General features: G+C 35.2%; 1 protein-coding gene across 9 annotated transcripts in view; it reads left to right on the forward strand.

Moving 5' to 3' along the window:
* Positions 1–15,637, forward strand: part of KCNT2 (potassium sodium-activated channel subfamily T member 2) — a 345,029-nt gene that overhangs the window by 302,364 nt on the left and 27,028 nt on the right. For 4 of the 9 annotated variants that reach the window (XM_045081137.1, XM_004756478.3, XM_045081142.1 and 1 more), the window contains 2 exons: positions 1,612–1,662; positions 14,673–14,973. In XM_045081137.1, the coding sequence (XP_044937072.1) occupies positions 1,612–1,662; positions 14,673–14,973 (352 nt within the window). The remainder of the gene's footprint in view (positions 1–1,611; positions 1,663–14,672; positions 14,974–15,637) is intronic. The other 5 variants (XM_004756479.3, XM_045081139.1, XM_004756480.3 and 2 more) reach the window with 3 other exon arrangements.

Below are 15,637 nucleotides of genomic sequence, written 5' to 3' on the forward strand. Positions count from 1 at the left end.
GCACGAAGCTGCTTAGGGGTTTCAGCTACCCTGGGTGCCTGCAGGTTAAGGAAATTAAAATTTTAGATAAAAACAGAACATATCCCTGGCACATACTGATTTTGAGGAATTTATTTTAGAGTTTTTCTTTTTTTTAGAACATGTTTTATAATGAGATCAACATATATTTCTAATTTTTAATTTATACCAGTATTTGACCTGACCAGCTGCACAAATACACCTCAAGTGCCTTGAATTGGCATGCGTTTTTTTCATAAAATATTTTAGTAACATGTCACAAGCAAAGTTACTTCACCTTGTCTTTCCTAAAGGGATTCTCAGGTATAAGTCCGGACCTGGTCCACAGTGGTAGAAACACTTGCTGGGGTTCACTCTATGCTCCAGAAAGAACAGAATTTTCATTTGATTAAAAACTTCATAGCTTTACATTAGGAAGTGGAATGAAACTTTTAGATGTAAGTTGGGCTATGCTGCAGTTCTATGTGTTGATTCAAATGCTCTTTGCTTTTATTCAGCTGTTACACTTCCCTGTCACCTCTTGTCTCTAACTTACAATCTCAGATACAGGAAGGCAAAAGTTTGGCTCATTTCTGAATCATGGCAGCCAATTGCAAGTTGACTCTTGGAACTTTTTCCCACTAATTGATTTCTTTCTTATAGCTATTATTTTAGGTCTCCACATCTTTCAGCCAGTTCCTTATGTAAGCGAAGTGCCTCCCCTCTAATTTACTGAGAAATTTGAGTTTTCCAATATAAGAACCTTTCTTACAATCCGTTTTATGAAGAAAAGAAAAACCTCTAATTGTAGTTTGGATAGACATTTATCTTTGTAATTTTTGTAATTTTTAGACATTTATCTTTGTAATTCCAATTGCGTCTACAATTTCCATCCTTTCCAGTTCTAGTTCTTGGTTTTAGGTTTTGTTTTTTTTTTTCCCCTCTCCATCAACTCTCTCCTTTTACCTTTGAATATAGACCTTTCCCCAGTTCTCAAGAAAAAATTTCCTTTTTCTCCTACTTTTTCTTTTTTAAAGATTTTATTTTATTTTTAAGTAATTGCTACACCCACTAAGGAGCTCATGACCCCAAGGTCAAGAGTTGCATGCTTTGCAGTTAGGAGCCCCATTATTTTTTTTTTTTTTTTTTCTTATCTTACTCTTGTTAACTCTGAGAAAAGTTCATATATGCTGTCAATTTTATTCCTTATCCGTGTTTTCGGCAGTTTTTTTCTCCACTGCTATACTTACCTGTTCTTCAGTCAGTAGAAATCTTTAAGCCAAAATCCTTGGCATTTTAAATTAGTTTTTATTTGTTTAAACATCATATAATCTTTAGTACGGTTCATTACCTCCTACATCTTAAAATTCTCTTATCCTCAGTTTTCATATTATGAGTTACTTTCTTTACCTATTTGACCTGTTTCTATTGATTTATTTCTTAAACTTTCCCCCTTCTTTCTACTGTTCAGTTTCTGCCTATAACAGCTCATTTCTAGATGGTGCCAATGTGATCTTCATCTGAAGGCTTCTCCCTAACCCATTGTCCCTGGGATTGGCTCTGGAGCCCAAGACTCCAAGTAGCTGCAGCAGTCTGCCTTTGTCTCCCTTCTAGGACTGGACTTCATCTTTAGTTTCCAGAAAGTACTCCGTTAACCACCTGAAGGTAGGCTAAGCTTCATCACAATCAGTCTCACCCAGAGCCTTAAGCTTGATGCCTGCACAATGCTCAGCACTATATTATTTTATTTAATCCTAACCAGAAGCCAATATGGCGGACAATATTATTCTTGTTTTGAAATAAGCAGAGATGTAGACAAGTTAACTTGACCAATACCAAAAACTTTGGAAGCCGCAGACGTGGTTTTTAGAATTTATCATTATCTGACACCAGAGATTCTTTTAATCACTAGTTCTCACTGTAGCAGCCTCTACTGATTTCTGAACTACATCTCTCTTCTACCATCTGTTTTGAGATCCTCAGATGCTTTGGTTGAGAATCAACGTGGGGAATGACACTTGAATACTAACCAGGCATTTACTGAAGTTGTGTTTTGTAGTCTTTCAGTCTTTTTCTATACTTGATCTCAGAACACTTGCTATGTCTTGTGGTTTCAATTATCACCTCTATGTTGATAGATAGCAAGTTTGTGTTTTCTGTCCTAAGTTTTAAAAATGAAGAACATACTCATTTTCTGCCAGATCCTCTCTATTTTATTATCTACTAGAACTATAAATATTTATCGAGCACCACTAGCCATCAAATGCACCCACCTAGATGCTTGGGAATGCATCAGTAAACATACAAGAAAGATTTCTCAGAAAGCTAACATCAGAATTTCACGCCTATTCTTGAATTTAAGTACATCTTGGTGGATTTACTATATCTAAATTCTCTTCCCTTCAATATTTTACATAGAACAGACAGATTAATGACCATATTCCTTACTTTGTTCACATGATGCATGATGCATATAGTGGGTGTTTGATGCCTACTATATCAAGTCAAATTTCTTGTTGCTGGATTTTAAACTACTCTATAGTCTGGCCATTCTTTATTGATGCTCCTTCTGTCCCTGTTCCTGGTACAAATCATTTATTCAATTATTCTGCCTGACCAAATGAGCAATGGACTTGGTACCAGAATATCTAGGTTTAAATGTTGGCTCTTCCTTTTACTACCTGTGTGTAAAATGGTCTATTCTCAACACATAGCAAAGTAAAGACAAAATAGGGAACATATAATTACCACTTCACAAATCCTTTTATTTTTTAAGATTTTATTTATTAGTTGCCAGAGAAAGACAGTGAGAGAGGGAACACAAGCAAGGCGAGTTGAGCTATGCTGAGCAGGGAACCTGATGCGGGGCTCAGTCCCAAAACCCTGGGATTATGACCTGAGCGGAAGGTAGACGCTTAATGGCTGAGCCACCCAGGCACACCTATCACTTCACAGGTTATAAAAAAGGGCAAATATGTGTTAATTGTTCACAGATAGCTAATGGCAAACAATTCTGGGGCAAACTACATGAGTAACATAGATCCTATTTCACTAATTTTCTGTGCTATATAATTTTGATTGGATGGTATTCCCTTAGAAAACATTTGTTTCAATACGCTTATATTTATAAATAATATAATAGTATGAGTCTTGTAATTTGAATAAATACCTTGTGACATTTTTCAAACATAAGTATATTCACTAACCTCAAATGCACTCTATTTTACACACACACACACACACACACACACACTCCATAAGTCTGAGCTCATTTGTCATTTTCTTCCACTTTCTTACAGAAATTTTACTCTTGAATCTTTTTCTTACCTTATTTTACAATTCTTTTAAAATATTTTCTGGGGCACTTGGGTGGCTTAGTGGATTAAGCCTCTGCTTCAGCTCAGGTCACGATCCCAGGATCCTGGGATGGAGCCCCGCATCAGGCTCTCTGCTCAGCGGGGAGCCTGCTTCCCCCTCTGTCTCTGCCTGCCTCTCTACCTACTTGTGATCTCTTTCTCTGTCAAATAAATAAATAAAATCTTTAAATAAAATAAAATAAAATGCTTTCTGGCTCTGATCCTTATCTTGTACATTTCCATCCCCAGGAAGACATTTCTTACTTGCATTTTTTACTTACTCTAACTTAATTAGAATCTCAATGGCATACTTATTAGCAAGAAGCTGTTTAAATGCATCCAATCTGTTTGATTTAATTTAACTGCATAGTCATGGCTTTCTGTCCACTTAACATCTTAAACTGCGTGGAGATCATTCCTTCACTTTGCATTGCCGTAGGAAGTAAATTAAGTCTTCATTCACAGCTCCTTGTTGAATGGCTGCTAAAGTCTACAAAACAATCAGAACCAAATGGAAAATTATAAAGTTGATTTGGGTCGTCTAGGTCTTTATAAAGGAGTAGTGATGTGCATGCAACAGTATACTTAGATCAATAATATTGTTTTGTATAGATTCTTAAAGATGAAATTGCATATTTATACTGCCAAGTCTTACATTGTGTTTGTTCTTTAATTAAGACATTACATATAGCGTAGAAATTTTCTTTCCACTAGCTCATTTATCTATAACTGCATATGCTTTAGGGAAGTAATTCTCAACAGAAAAGAGGGGTGTGTGTGTGTGTGTGTGGTGTGGTATGTGTTTAAACACCATGGGGCATGGCGATATTGTGCTATATGCTTATTAGAATCACAGTAATAGTTTTCCATAAACTCGTATGCTTAGGTCATTTTTTTCTGGAATGTAAAATACTGGAGATGATAGAATGATACCGTCCCTGACTTACCCTACAGTGTGTAGGATCTGCCTCATACATGTATACCCATGGTTGAAAACATTGCCTTAGGCTGTATATTCCTGTAATTCTAGAAAATGATGGAAAAACTGGGAGACAAACCATGAGAGACTGTGGACTCTGAGAAACAAACTGAGGGTTTTGGAGGGGAGGGGAGTGGGGGGTTGGGTGAGCCTAGGTGTGGGTATTATGAAGGGCACCTATTGCATGGGGCAGTTGGTGTGGTGCACAAACAATGAAACTTGGAACACAGAAAAAAAATAAAATAAAATTTAAAACAAAACAAACTAAAAAACTGAACTGTGAAGAGGACAAAAGTGGCAATGAAAGTATGATTTTAATAACATAAACCTTTGGAATACCTTTCTGGGCCTGTTAAGCCTGTGTGGCTATTCAGTGCTTTCCTATTGATTATTTGCTTGTTGTAAGTCGGTTTTAGAGTTTAAATCTATTCAGGTATATAAACTATTCTTTATACACACATATATAAGTATGTATATATAAGAAAACCTAAACATAGACAACCCAAAAGGGTATTTTATGTAGAAAACAAATATATTCTTACATGTCATTATTTCTAGACATGAAATGAATGAATTGGTTAAGGAAAACCACTTATTAGTTTCCTTATAAACCACAAATTAATGATGAATTCAGTCTAAATTTGGGCCAGACTTTTATTCTGATCTATTAGACACACATCGGTATATGGATTACAACAGATAAAATTAACTATAAGAAGAGTAAAAAAGTATCTTGACACCTACAAAAAAAGTAATTACAAAATGTATAATAATAACAATTCTGATGCTGATATTATCACTCCACCTTAAAAAAAAGACTTAATTCCCAAATTCTGTCTTTGGTGGCTAGCCCCTTGGGGGTTCCTTTCTACCCTCCTCATGGTTATACGTCTCCTCTTCCAGAGAGTCTCTGATGAGTTTCATTAGAATTATGGGTCTCCCAGATGGCAGTGGTTGCTTCATTGAATTTATTTATTTATTTAGAACCCAAGTCTTCACTGAGTTTTGAATTAACCCTTTAGCTATGCCACACAGGCCCATGAGTACTTTTACTTCTAACTGTGGGGATCAGAGTCTGTTGTTACAGACGCATAGCAGCAGAAGCAGCATTTTGTAGCATCTTAGTGAGCTGTTTTCAGAGGTGTGGACCTCAGCGTGGCCACTGATCTTCCTCCACACAAGCAACCATGTAATAGGCCTGTATAATACACAGAATATCAGTTCTTCCCTTAAATGCTGTATGGGATGGAGATCGATACCTGGTTGAGGCATACAACTGATGGTCATAGGGTAAGACTCATTGCCTGAACTTAGTGTCTGTCATGATCCTTACTGATATCTCTACACACCATTCAGTATGAAACACACAGATAGATCAGAGACCTAGCACATAGGGCCACTTTAACAAAAGCCCCAAACTCATACAAATGGTCTGGGCCATTAGTAGTTTTATCTCGATTGTGTTCTTGCAGTTTTCCATTGACCTAAATCACAGAGTATGATAATATTAAAAGAGCCCTAAAGGAGCTCCTTTGTTCCCAAAGAAGGTAACCATTCACAGAAGATGGCAGGGCTTTGCTCCAAAATTCTAAGAGCCTGTGCAGCAATTCATGTATTAGGGCCTGCCAAAGGCTCCAAACAGTATTCCCATCTGCCAGTGACATTGCACGCGCCATTGGTTTTACTAGAACACAAAGCCCAAGTGTCAGAGCAGCTAACATAGCAGCCTGAACCTCTTTTTTTTTTTTAAGATTTTTATTGATTTGACAGAAATCACAAGTAGGCAGAGAGGCAAGCAGAGAGAGAGAGAGGAGGGAGCAGGCTCCCTGCCGAGCAGAGAGCCCGATGCGGGACTCGATCTCAGAACCTGGAGATCATGACCTGAGCTGAAGGCAGAGGCTTAACCCACTGAGCCACCCAGGCAGCCTGAACCTCTTACAGAGCCTTCTTTTGTATGGATTCTGCTAAAAGTTGGCAGGGTTTTGGGTTACTCAGTAAATGGGCCAGAGTAACACTCCTGAATGAGGAATATGTTGCCTCTGAAATCCAAAGAAGCCCACTAGATGTTGTGCTTCTTTTCTGGTTGTAGGAGGGGTTAGATGCAACAACTTATTCTTTACCTTGGAAGGGATATCTTGCCATCCCCCCATGGACCCCTCGAAATGTCACTGAGGTAAGAGTCCCCTATATTTTTGTCAGATCTCTTTTCCATCCTGTGACCTGCAAATGTCTTATCAGTAAGTTTTGGATCATTACTACTTCTTGCTTATGAGGTCCAATCAGCATAATGTCATCACTGTAATGGACTGACATGCTATCTTGTAGGAAGGAAAGATTGTAAAGTTCTCTACAAACGAAAGTAAAGCATAGAGCTGGAGAGTTGATATACCAGTAGGGTAGGACCGTGAAGATGTAGTGCTGACCTTGGCAGCTGAGCACAAAATGATTCTGGTGTTCCTTATTGATGTGGTTGGATAAAGAGACATTTACCAGATCAAAAGCTGCATACTAGGTACTAGGGAATGTCAGTTTGTTCAAGCAATGAAACCACATTGGGTGCAGCAGCTACAAATGGAGTTAACACATGCTTCAATTTAGGATAATCCACTGTCAGTCTCCAAGCTCCATCTGTCTTCTGCGCTGGCCAAATAGGTGAATTGAGTGGAGATGTGGTAGAAATCACTACACTTAGATATTTCAAGTCCTTGATGGTGGCACTAATTTCTGCAATCCCTGTAGGAATTCTGTGTTGCTTTTAGTTTAATATTTTCTTAGATAGAAGCAGTTCTAGTGGCTTCTACTTGGCTTTTCCCAACTTATAGGTCAGTATGGTCAGGGAGCCAGCTGGGATCAGAACTGGGAAAATATCCACAGGATGGGTTCTGGGACCTACTGAGTCTACTGTGACACAGACCTGAGGTATTGATCACACGACCTCCATAAGCTCCTACTTTAACTGGTGGACCAAAGTGATGTTTTGAGTGTCCATGGAATTAGTCCCTTTTCAAAACTAGTGTCTACTAGTCTCTAAAAGTTCTGATTGTTTCTTTTTCTTCAGTGTACAGTTACCCTGGTGAAAGGTCATATGACCCTTTGGGGAAGGCTGGAAAAAAGATTAATGGTATAGATTTTTGGCAGTGTACTGAATCCTTCCACAAAAGGAATAAGCCTCTCTTTCACTGAAGTGTTTTGGTTCTTTAAACTTGCTAAAATCTGGGTATTATTTGAAAGGTTGTTACTCTACTTTTATGATTCAGGTTAGAGTTTTGTTCACTTGATCTAGATGCTTTATGCTTATGCAGATTAGGTAAAATTTTAGTAGTTTTCCTATCTGTTTTACCTATAGGAACACAATGACCAATTAGCTAATGCCATAGGTCTGCACAAGTTGGAATATTCTGATTGCTGCTTTGGCTCTGCTGTCCATTATAACAACCATGTTCACTCACCTTGCCTTGGACAGTTGATTGCCTCTACTTGGCCCCTGCTTCCTTGGGATTCATTGATCTGCTCCCATTTCATTTAGGTTTCCCAACTGAGTGACTGCAATTACCACTCTAAGGTGTGGCCTTAGAGAGAAGAGTGATCGTTGAACTCTTCAAGGATACTGGAACTCAGTTCACAAATTTATTTCTTACAGTTGTGGTAAAAGGAATGCCTTCTAGACCCTCTTATTGTGGATGAATAGGTCTTAAATGACAAATCTACTCTCAAATTCCAATCTCAAGGCTTCAGTCCCTTGCTTTATATTAAAATGAGTTAGGTCCTGTATGTCCAACTTGCTTGCTATGGACCACCTTTTGGTACCTGTTACAGCCAACCAACCAGATGAACGATTAGAACCCTTTCTAACTCCCCAAGGTACAACATCCAAAAAGAAACTCTACTTCATGAGTCCATATCAATAAATTCTGTCAACTTTATGTTTCTTCCACCATTATCCTGCACCCTTAACATCCTTTCTCACACCTGTTCCCCAGATATTAGTCCATATAAATTCGAGAACTCAAGTAATTCTTTTGGAGCATAACTTCCTGAACATGTAGTGAAACATAAAATAAGTAACATATATTTCATCTCTCCATCATCTACAGATTTATGAATCACTTTTTTAGGACTTCTACATAATAATACAACCAGTTAAAAATGAGGATGACACTCCCTTCTCAACTTATTAACACAGATAAATTATTTAAATTAATTATTTAAAATCTAAGGGAAGGCAGCCACCATTTAGTTAGTAATAGTATTCAAGAGCCTAAAGAAGGAAGAAAAAAGTACTGTTTTTTGTGTTTAAAGCTCTAGGAAAGTCCAAAGGCAGTAGACAGTTGAAATCTCTGTATGTTAGCTGTTTCTGAGTGACAGTTTTGAAGGCTCAAGGGAAAAAAAATTAATCACCAATGTGAGAAATAATACCAAGACAATAAATTAGCTATGTTTCAAATTCCACGAAGACCAAAGAAAGCAAAGATTTAATTAAATATGCATACACACATACGTTCACACACATGCACTCACACATACACAAAACCAGATTGCCAAGGATGTGCGAATATGCAACCTAATGTGTAAATCTAGAACAAAAATTTAAAAAGAGATTTAACTCATAAGTGTAAAAGTAATTGACTAGGTCTGATTTTCTTTTAGGGGTAATAACAAAAAGCTGGGTACTGTTTATGGAGTGGGAGAAGAGGGAATGAGAAAGAGAGGAGAAAAAAAAGAGAAAAGAGGGAGATATATTCTGATCAACAGTAGTAGAAAACTAGCATAAATTTGAGGATTACTTAGCATTATCTCTAAATAGAGAACTTGGAATTCCTTTTCACTTGGACGTAAAATTAAATTTGACTTTCAAACTTATGGAGTTGGAATGGCAAGTTAATGAGGGTTCTACGTACTTAGAGTGACAACTTCATAGTCACAGAATAATAGATGAAGTTGAAAGCTACCAAAGAGAATTACATAGATGAAATATCTGATTTTTAGACATGGAGAATAAAGTCAAGATTTTGAAATAATTTTTGTTATTCCACCAAGTGATTGGCTTTAAAAAGAAAAAGCTATTATTTTGAACCTAAATTCTTGAGTGATTATTTGGCTTTAGAATTTATGTTGGAGTCTTACTACAGATTGCTTAAGTTTTGTTTATTTTTGTCATGAGAATTCTGAAAATTGTCACTATTTTTCAGGAAGCTCAGTTGGTTTATATGAAGTCATGAAGTATTGGTTAGATGGGATTGAAAATACAACCTACTATTTGATTCCAAATTTGGAATTTTTTAGACTATAATATGTTTATTCACTAATTATATCTATGATTCTGAAAATATGTTGAAAATACATCTAAATATGGGACATCTGGGTGACCCAGTTTGTTGGGTGTTGGACTCTTGATTTCTGCTCAGGTCATGATCTCAGGGTCCTGTTATCCAGCCTTACATGTGGTTCCATCTTGGGTGGAGAGTCCGCTTGGGATTGTCTCTCTCCCTCTCCCTCTAGCCCTGTCTCAGTCCTGTGCTCTCTCTCTTAAAATAAATAAATAAATAAACAAATAAAACAGTACATCTAAATACAATGTAACTAGTTATTTTCTATCTCTACTTAGATCACAGACTAAGTAAACTTATAAACGGAGCCTTTATAGAAAATACAGAAACATCTTTGTATGAATTATTTGTTTTTTAACTCAAAAAAACTTCCATGGGACACAAACTCACTAGCCTAAGTGCATATGGATTTAATTTAGATGATGTCTCAAACATTCTTATAATTTAACTTTCCTTTAATGGAAAACATTAGATAGGAGTTCTTTTATAAAATGTTAAATTAAGGGGGAAAAGAGAGAGAGAGAAGCAAACCATAAGGGACTCTTAACTATAGGGAACAAACTGAGGGTTGTTGGAGGGAGGTGGGTGGGGGGATGGCCTAAATGGGTGATGGGTATTGTATTGAGCAGGGCACTAGTTGTGATGAGCACTGGGTACTGTATATAAGTGATGAATCACTAGATTCTACATCTGAAACCAATTTTACCATATATATTAACCAACCAGAATTAAATATATATAAAACTTGAAATAATAAATAAGTAAATAAATATTAAACTAGCATATCTTTAGTGGTTTCATTTTTGTCTGTTTTCTTTAGCAGCAATTCAGAATTTCTTCAGTCATAAATCAAATAGCACAGTTTAAGGCTGTTTTAAAGCCTATAAATCTATTCTTAAGGGAGCCATGAATCCAGAGTACAAACATTCACTTTCAAACTACTGAGTGAATTGATTTATTTTAAAATACCACTTTATTCCACAGACTGCTCAATAACCTTATGACATGAATAACTTCAATAAAAAAGTTGAGAGGAAGTTGAATTAGGTCATTTTGGAGTGTGTTTGTGTGTGTGTGTGTGTGTGTGTGTGTGTGTGTAGAGTGTGGAAAAGAATGTTTGATATTTATTGTGATCCTGACAATTCCTGACTTTCTGAAAACAATGAAAGTAATTAAAAGTAATTTTAGGCATAGGAAACATTTTCTCATTTATAAAGCTGCCAATTCTTACTCTTGTGAAGAACTATTTTTAGCCTTTTTAAAAAACCATATTAAGTTTGATACCTATTTGGAGAATAATATAACTTTAAACATAATAATGCCTTAAAATTATATGAAAATTATTGATTAGATTTATGAATTTTTTATTTCCTCATTGAACTGTACAAATATGCTCCTGAAAGCATTTCATATAAAATATGTCTTCATCCATTCAAATTGCTATAACAAATCACCATAGGCTGGGTAGCTTATAAACAACAGAAACTGTTCACAGTTCTGGAGACTGGAAGTGGGAGATCAGGGTGGCAACATGGTCAGGTGAGGACCCCCTTCTGACTGCAGATTTATCATTTGTTTAACCACAGGGCAGAAGGCTCAAGGGATCTCTCTGGGGTCTTTTTTCTAAGGTCATTTACCCCATTCATGAGGACTCCACACCTATGGCCTACTAAAACCATCACCTGTAGGGGTTAATCTTTTAACAAATTTTAAGATTTTAACGTATTTTGAACATAACATTCAGTTCAGACCATAGCAATATGAAAATGTCTTTTTTTCATTCTCATAAGCATTAGTATTAAGTCTTGATTTTTCACATTAATAATTATATCAGTCTTCTGTGTAACTAAAATACAGAAACATCAAACCAGATTCCTCTCATTATTCATAGAAATGGTGAAGAATAATTTATAGAAGCAGGGTAGGGCAATACATCTCCACTTTCGGTTATATATTGTTCTCATCTTCAAATTCATGAAACTTTAACCAAGGAATCTTTGCCCCCAAGGGTTTGTTCTAGCACCTTGATTTCTTGTGAAATATGGTCACTGATAGAGAAAACTGCATCACAAATATGACTCATTCCCTGTCTTTTTCGTACCCATTTCTCACTTTTCTATAATCCCTCATAATTGTTTCTTCTTCTTTTCTCTCTTTTACTGTCTCTTCATGCCAGATCATGAGGCATAATATTAACTAACATTTAGTAAGCATTTGCTGAGACAGGCACTACATTAATATTGCTCTCTTCAAGTATTATCTCTTAGATCTTCTGAAAAAACACGGTGGGCAAAGTAAAAATATAATTACTATTTTTCAGATAGGGAAATGGGGATAAATTTAGAGAGTTTATGTAACCTGGAGCACTGAGCTAATTAAGTGGTGAGACATTGTATTTAAATCCAGATCTCTGCGATGGCTAGCACACTTGCTTTTAAACAATGTATCACTCTGACTCTAATTCAGGAAAAGGTCCTATGATCAAAGGCACTTCTGTGTCTCCCAGCAAACTATTTCCATTAGATCATAGTGTGTCACATTCAAAACACAATAGAGTCAAATCAGATGATGAAATGACAACAAGAAAGTATATTTATAAATGGACCTTTTTTAAAAAAACACACAGGCATACACAATATTCCATACCTAGGAATAGAAAACGAATGTTTATTACCATTGAAATTGATATTGTCAATAATCATTTTAACTTGAAATATTAACATTGTTATATGTGGAAATTTATACTTGGCGCATTTTTCTTTATACATTAATGTACTATAGGAATTTGAAGGGCATTTCTTGAGGTAGAAGATGGGTATTATTATTCTCATTTTACATAGTGATTAAGCAGTTTTGTTGTAGGAACAAAGTTAGGAAGTATTCAAAATATTCAAATTTGTAATCTTATACATAATCATTATGTCATATGGAAGGGCGAGAGAAGGACCTACAAATTCCAAATAGATAACAATCTATGTGTTGTCAGTTCATTTCTTAAAATTAACCCTAACGTCCTTCTAATTACTTTTTTCTGTACTTACAGTAAAATATACAAAGAAATGATACTTATTTTATTAATTGACAAAAAGACTTCTTGAATCCTATAGATTGTATGTATAAATCATGTTATTCTTTTCTTAAGGAAGTTCAAAACAATGATGAATAGGGTATTCAGTAATGTTTAACTAATACACATATAGGCTTCATTTCATCTTTTAGATGCTTACTTGATACAATTCCTCATATACATAACTAAGAAAAAGCATTCACAAAGACAGATAGTGTTTCATCCTCTACTTGAATTATGGGACTGGCAAGGCTACTATTTCCACATATTTGTAGGAAATCAAACTATTACTCACAGAAACCAATGACTAGAAAGATCACTTCAAATAAATGTAAAATTGTGATTAACTAAACTCTGCAAGACAAATGTCTAAATATGAATGTTTTCATTTTTGCTATAGAGTACATAAAAACTGAAACTACTGAACAAAGATCGATGTTCTTTACTGATGGTAGATATTACTCAAGGGTGTATATATTTTACTTTCACAGAAGAGGGTTTTCAGTATATTATCAGATATGTGAGACTAGAGGAAGTTAAGACTTATAAAGGTACCCATTATTGTAAAACCATGCAGCTGTCTACATTCTAATACTTGCAGTTTAAATTCTATATCTCAAATATTTTCTAAAAATATTTAATAAAATGCTCTCTTACTGTGGAGACTTGAAAGTTAAACTGTTTTTAATATTCCATATTGTTTTTAAACAGAAGTAGGGAAGAATATTTAAATTTTTCATTGAATTTAAGTGTGAGATAGTTTCATAGCTTGCCAGTAGGAATTGTATGCAAATCATTGACCGAGACTCCATAATTTATATTCACTTTTAAAGGATTTTATTGGATCTACCTCTTGACCTTAGTTAAATTGGTAATTTAAACTCTATTACTTTACAAGCCAACAAAACATGCATATTAGAGCTGAATTTCAAACTTTAGTCAATAGAAGGGAAACAGAGTTGGCAGATTCATGAATGTTGGTGTTATGCACAGTATAATTCAGGAAACTGTCCATTTGCATTTGCATGGTTTTAGTTAAGTAAGACTTCCTGCTTTGAACTATATTGCATTTCATTTAACTTTCTGGTATGAAAAGCAACAGTTTGAAACAGGAAGGTCTTATTTTTTAAGGGCCTACAATCAAAGGAAAGCTTCTTACTTTAAAATCAGATTTAGTAGTATGGAAGTAAATTAAAATAGACTTTCTGAATTCGTTCATTGTTTTTCCTTCCTCTGGAGAATAGCCTGATTTAAGTGTTTTTGTGTGATTCTCGAATGCATTTGTGAAATTTAATATTTACATTTTTCACTTAGGATACTGAGAATGGTTCCTGAAATATGTTTTAATGTTTTAATCAAAAAAAGGTTTATGTGGTGAATAACTAATGTATGAATTAAAAAGTGCTTTTTATTTTCTTCTGGCTCAGAATAGTGAATTTTTAAAAATCACATTTTACAAAGTTTCATCCCAATGCCATCTTTAGAAAGAGCAATAATTTAAAACCCTTTTAAAATATTAATTCCAGAAGTAAAACAATTTTCATAATCTTTATTTAAATTTCATATAAAATACATTTGTAGATTTAGAAAAGTCCATTACATTGACTTTATTTGAATTTAAATTATTTTTTTGTTTATTTATGGTTCCAAACATCTCTATGCGAGCTAGTCATTTTATAGCAGGATGCATGAAAAGTTAAATCTTTTCATAAAACCGTATACTGGAGATGCAAAGCTATTTTATCTGCTTCATATATAAGTTCAGTGTATTTTCAAATAATATTTTTAATAACAGCAAAGTGAATCAATGATTATGATTTTGTTTTTTCTGGGAAAACTCTCATGAGATATATAATGATACCAAGTTATTGGCAAAATTATTAGCCTATCTCCAAATTTCAACTGTTTCTAAAATATCTAATTATCAATATCCATTTCCTTTAAAGTCTCAGATATCCATCAGCGTAGAAGAGTGGGAAGACACCAAAGACTCCAAAGATCAAAGTCATCACCGAAGCAACCACCGCAACTCAACCTCCAGTGACCAGTCAGACCATCCCTTACTACGGAGAAAGAGCATGCAGTGGGCACGAAGACTGAGCAGAAAAGGTCCAAAACACTCTGGTAAAACAGCTGAGAAAATAACCCAGCAGCGACTGAACCTCTACAGGAGGTCAGAAAGACAAGAGCTTGCTGAACTTGTGAAAAATAGAATGAAACACTTGGGTCTTTCTACAGTAGGATATGGTATGCTCTTTAAAAGTATTGTATGCTATGGACTTGTGATTCTTGCCATAGTCTTTGCATAGTTGGTTCCAATTTAGTAAGTTAAGAATCACATTTTTGTTTCACAGGCCAGTTTGAAGGAACTACTGACATATATCTAATACAGAAAATTATAGTGATGACAGTGAAAGTAAACGCTAAAAATGTTAAGTATTTGTCAGTTCTCTAGACACTCTGCTAAACTTATTATGTGAATTATCTTAATTTTAATTTTCTCCAAAACTCTTCCATTTTAGAGAGAAGGAAATAACCTGCTAATTAGCTTCTTAATAGCATGTCTGATATTTAGATCCCATTCTGTCATGCTTTCTCTCTCTCTCTCTTTCTCTCTCTCTCTCTCTCTCTCTCTCTCACACACACACACACACACACACACACACACACACACACACACACTCCCACACACACCCAAACCACATCTTTTTCTAGGAACTAGTATAAAATGAATTTGAGGCATTGGCAAGTAACTAAATGTACCAGACACAAATGAACCAAAATGTTTCCATAAAATTTGTTTAGTTCCTTGTGGACCAGAAACAAAAGTCTTCAAAAGCTTTAATTTGAAGCTCAAATAGTACTTGATTTCATATAATATAGATCTGCATCAATAATTATTAAGTTCCTG

This window comes from Mustela putorius, unplaced genomic scaffold, assembly GCF_011764305.1.
Source record: "Mustela putorius furo isolate JIRA1106 unplaced genomic scaffold, ASM1176430v1.1 tig00000508_pilon_pilon_pilon, whole genome shotgun sequence".
Classification (NCBI taxonomy): domain Eukaryota; kingdom Metazoa; phylum Chordata; class Mammalia; order Carnivora; family Mustelidae; genus Mustela; species Mustela putorius.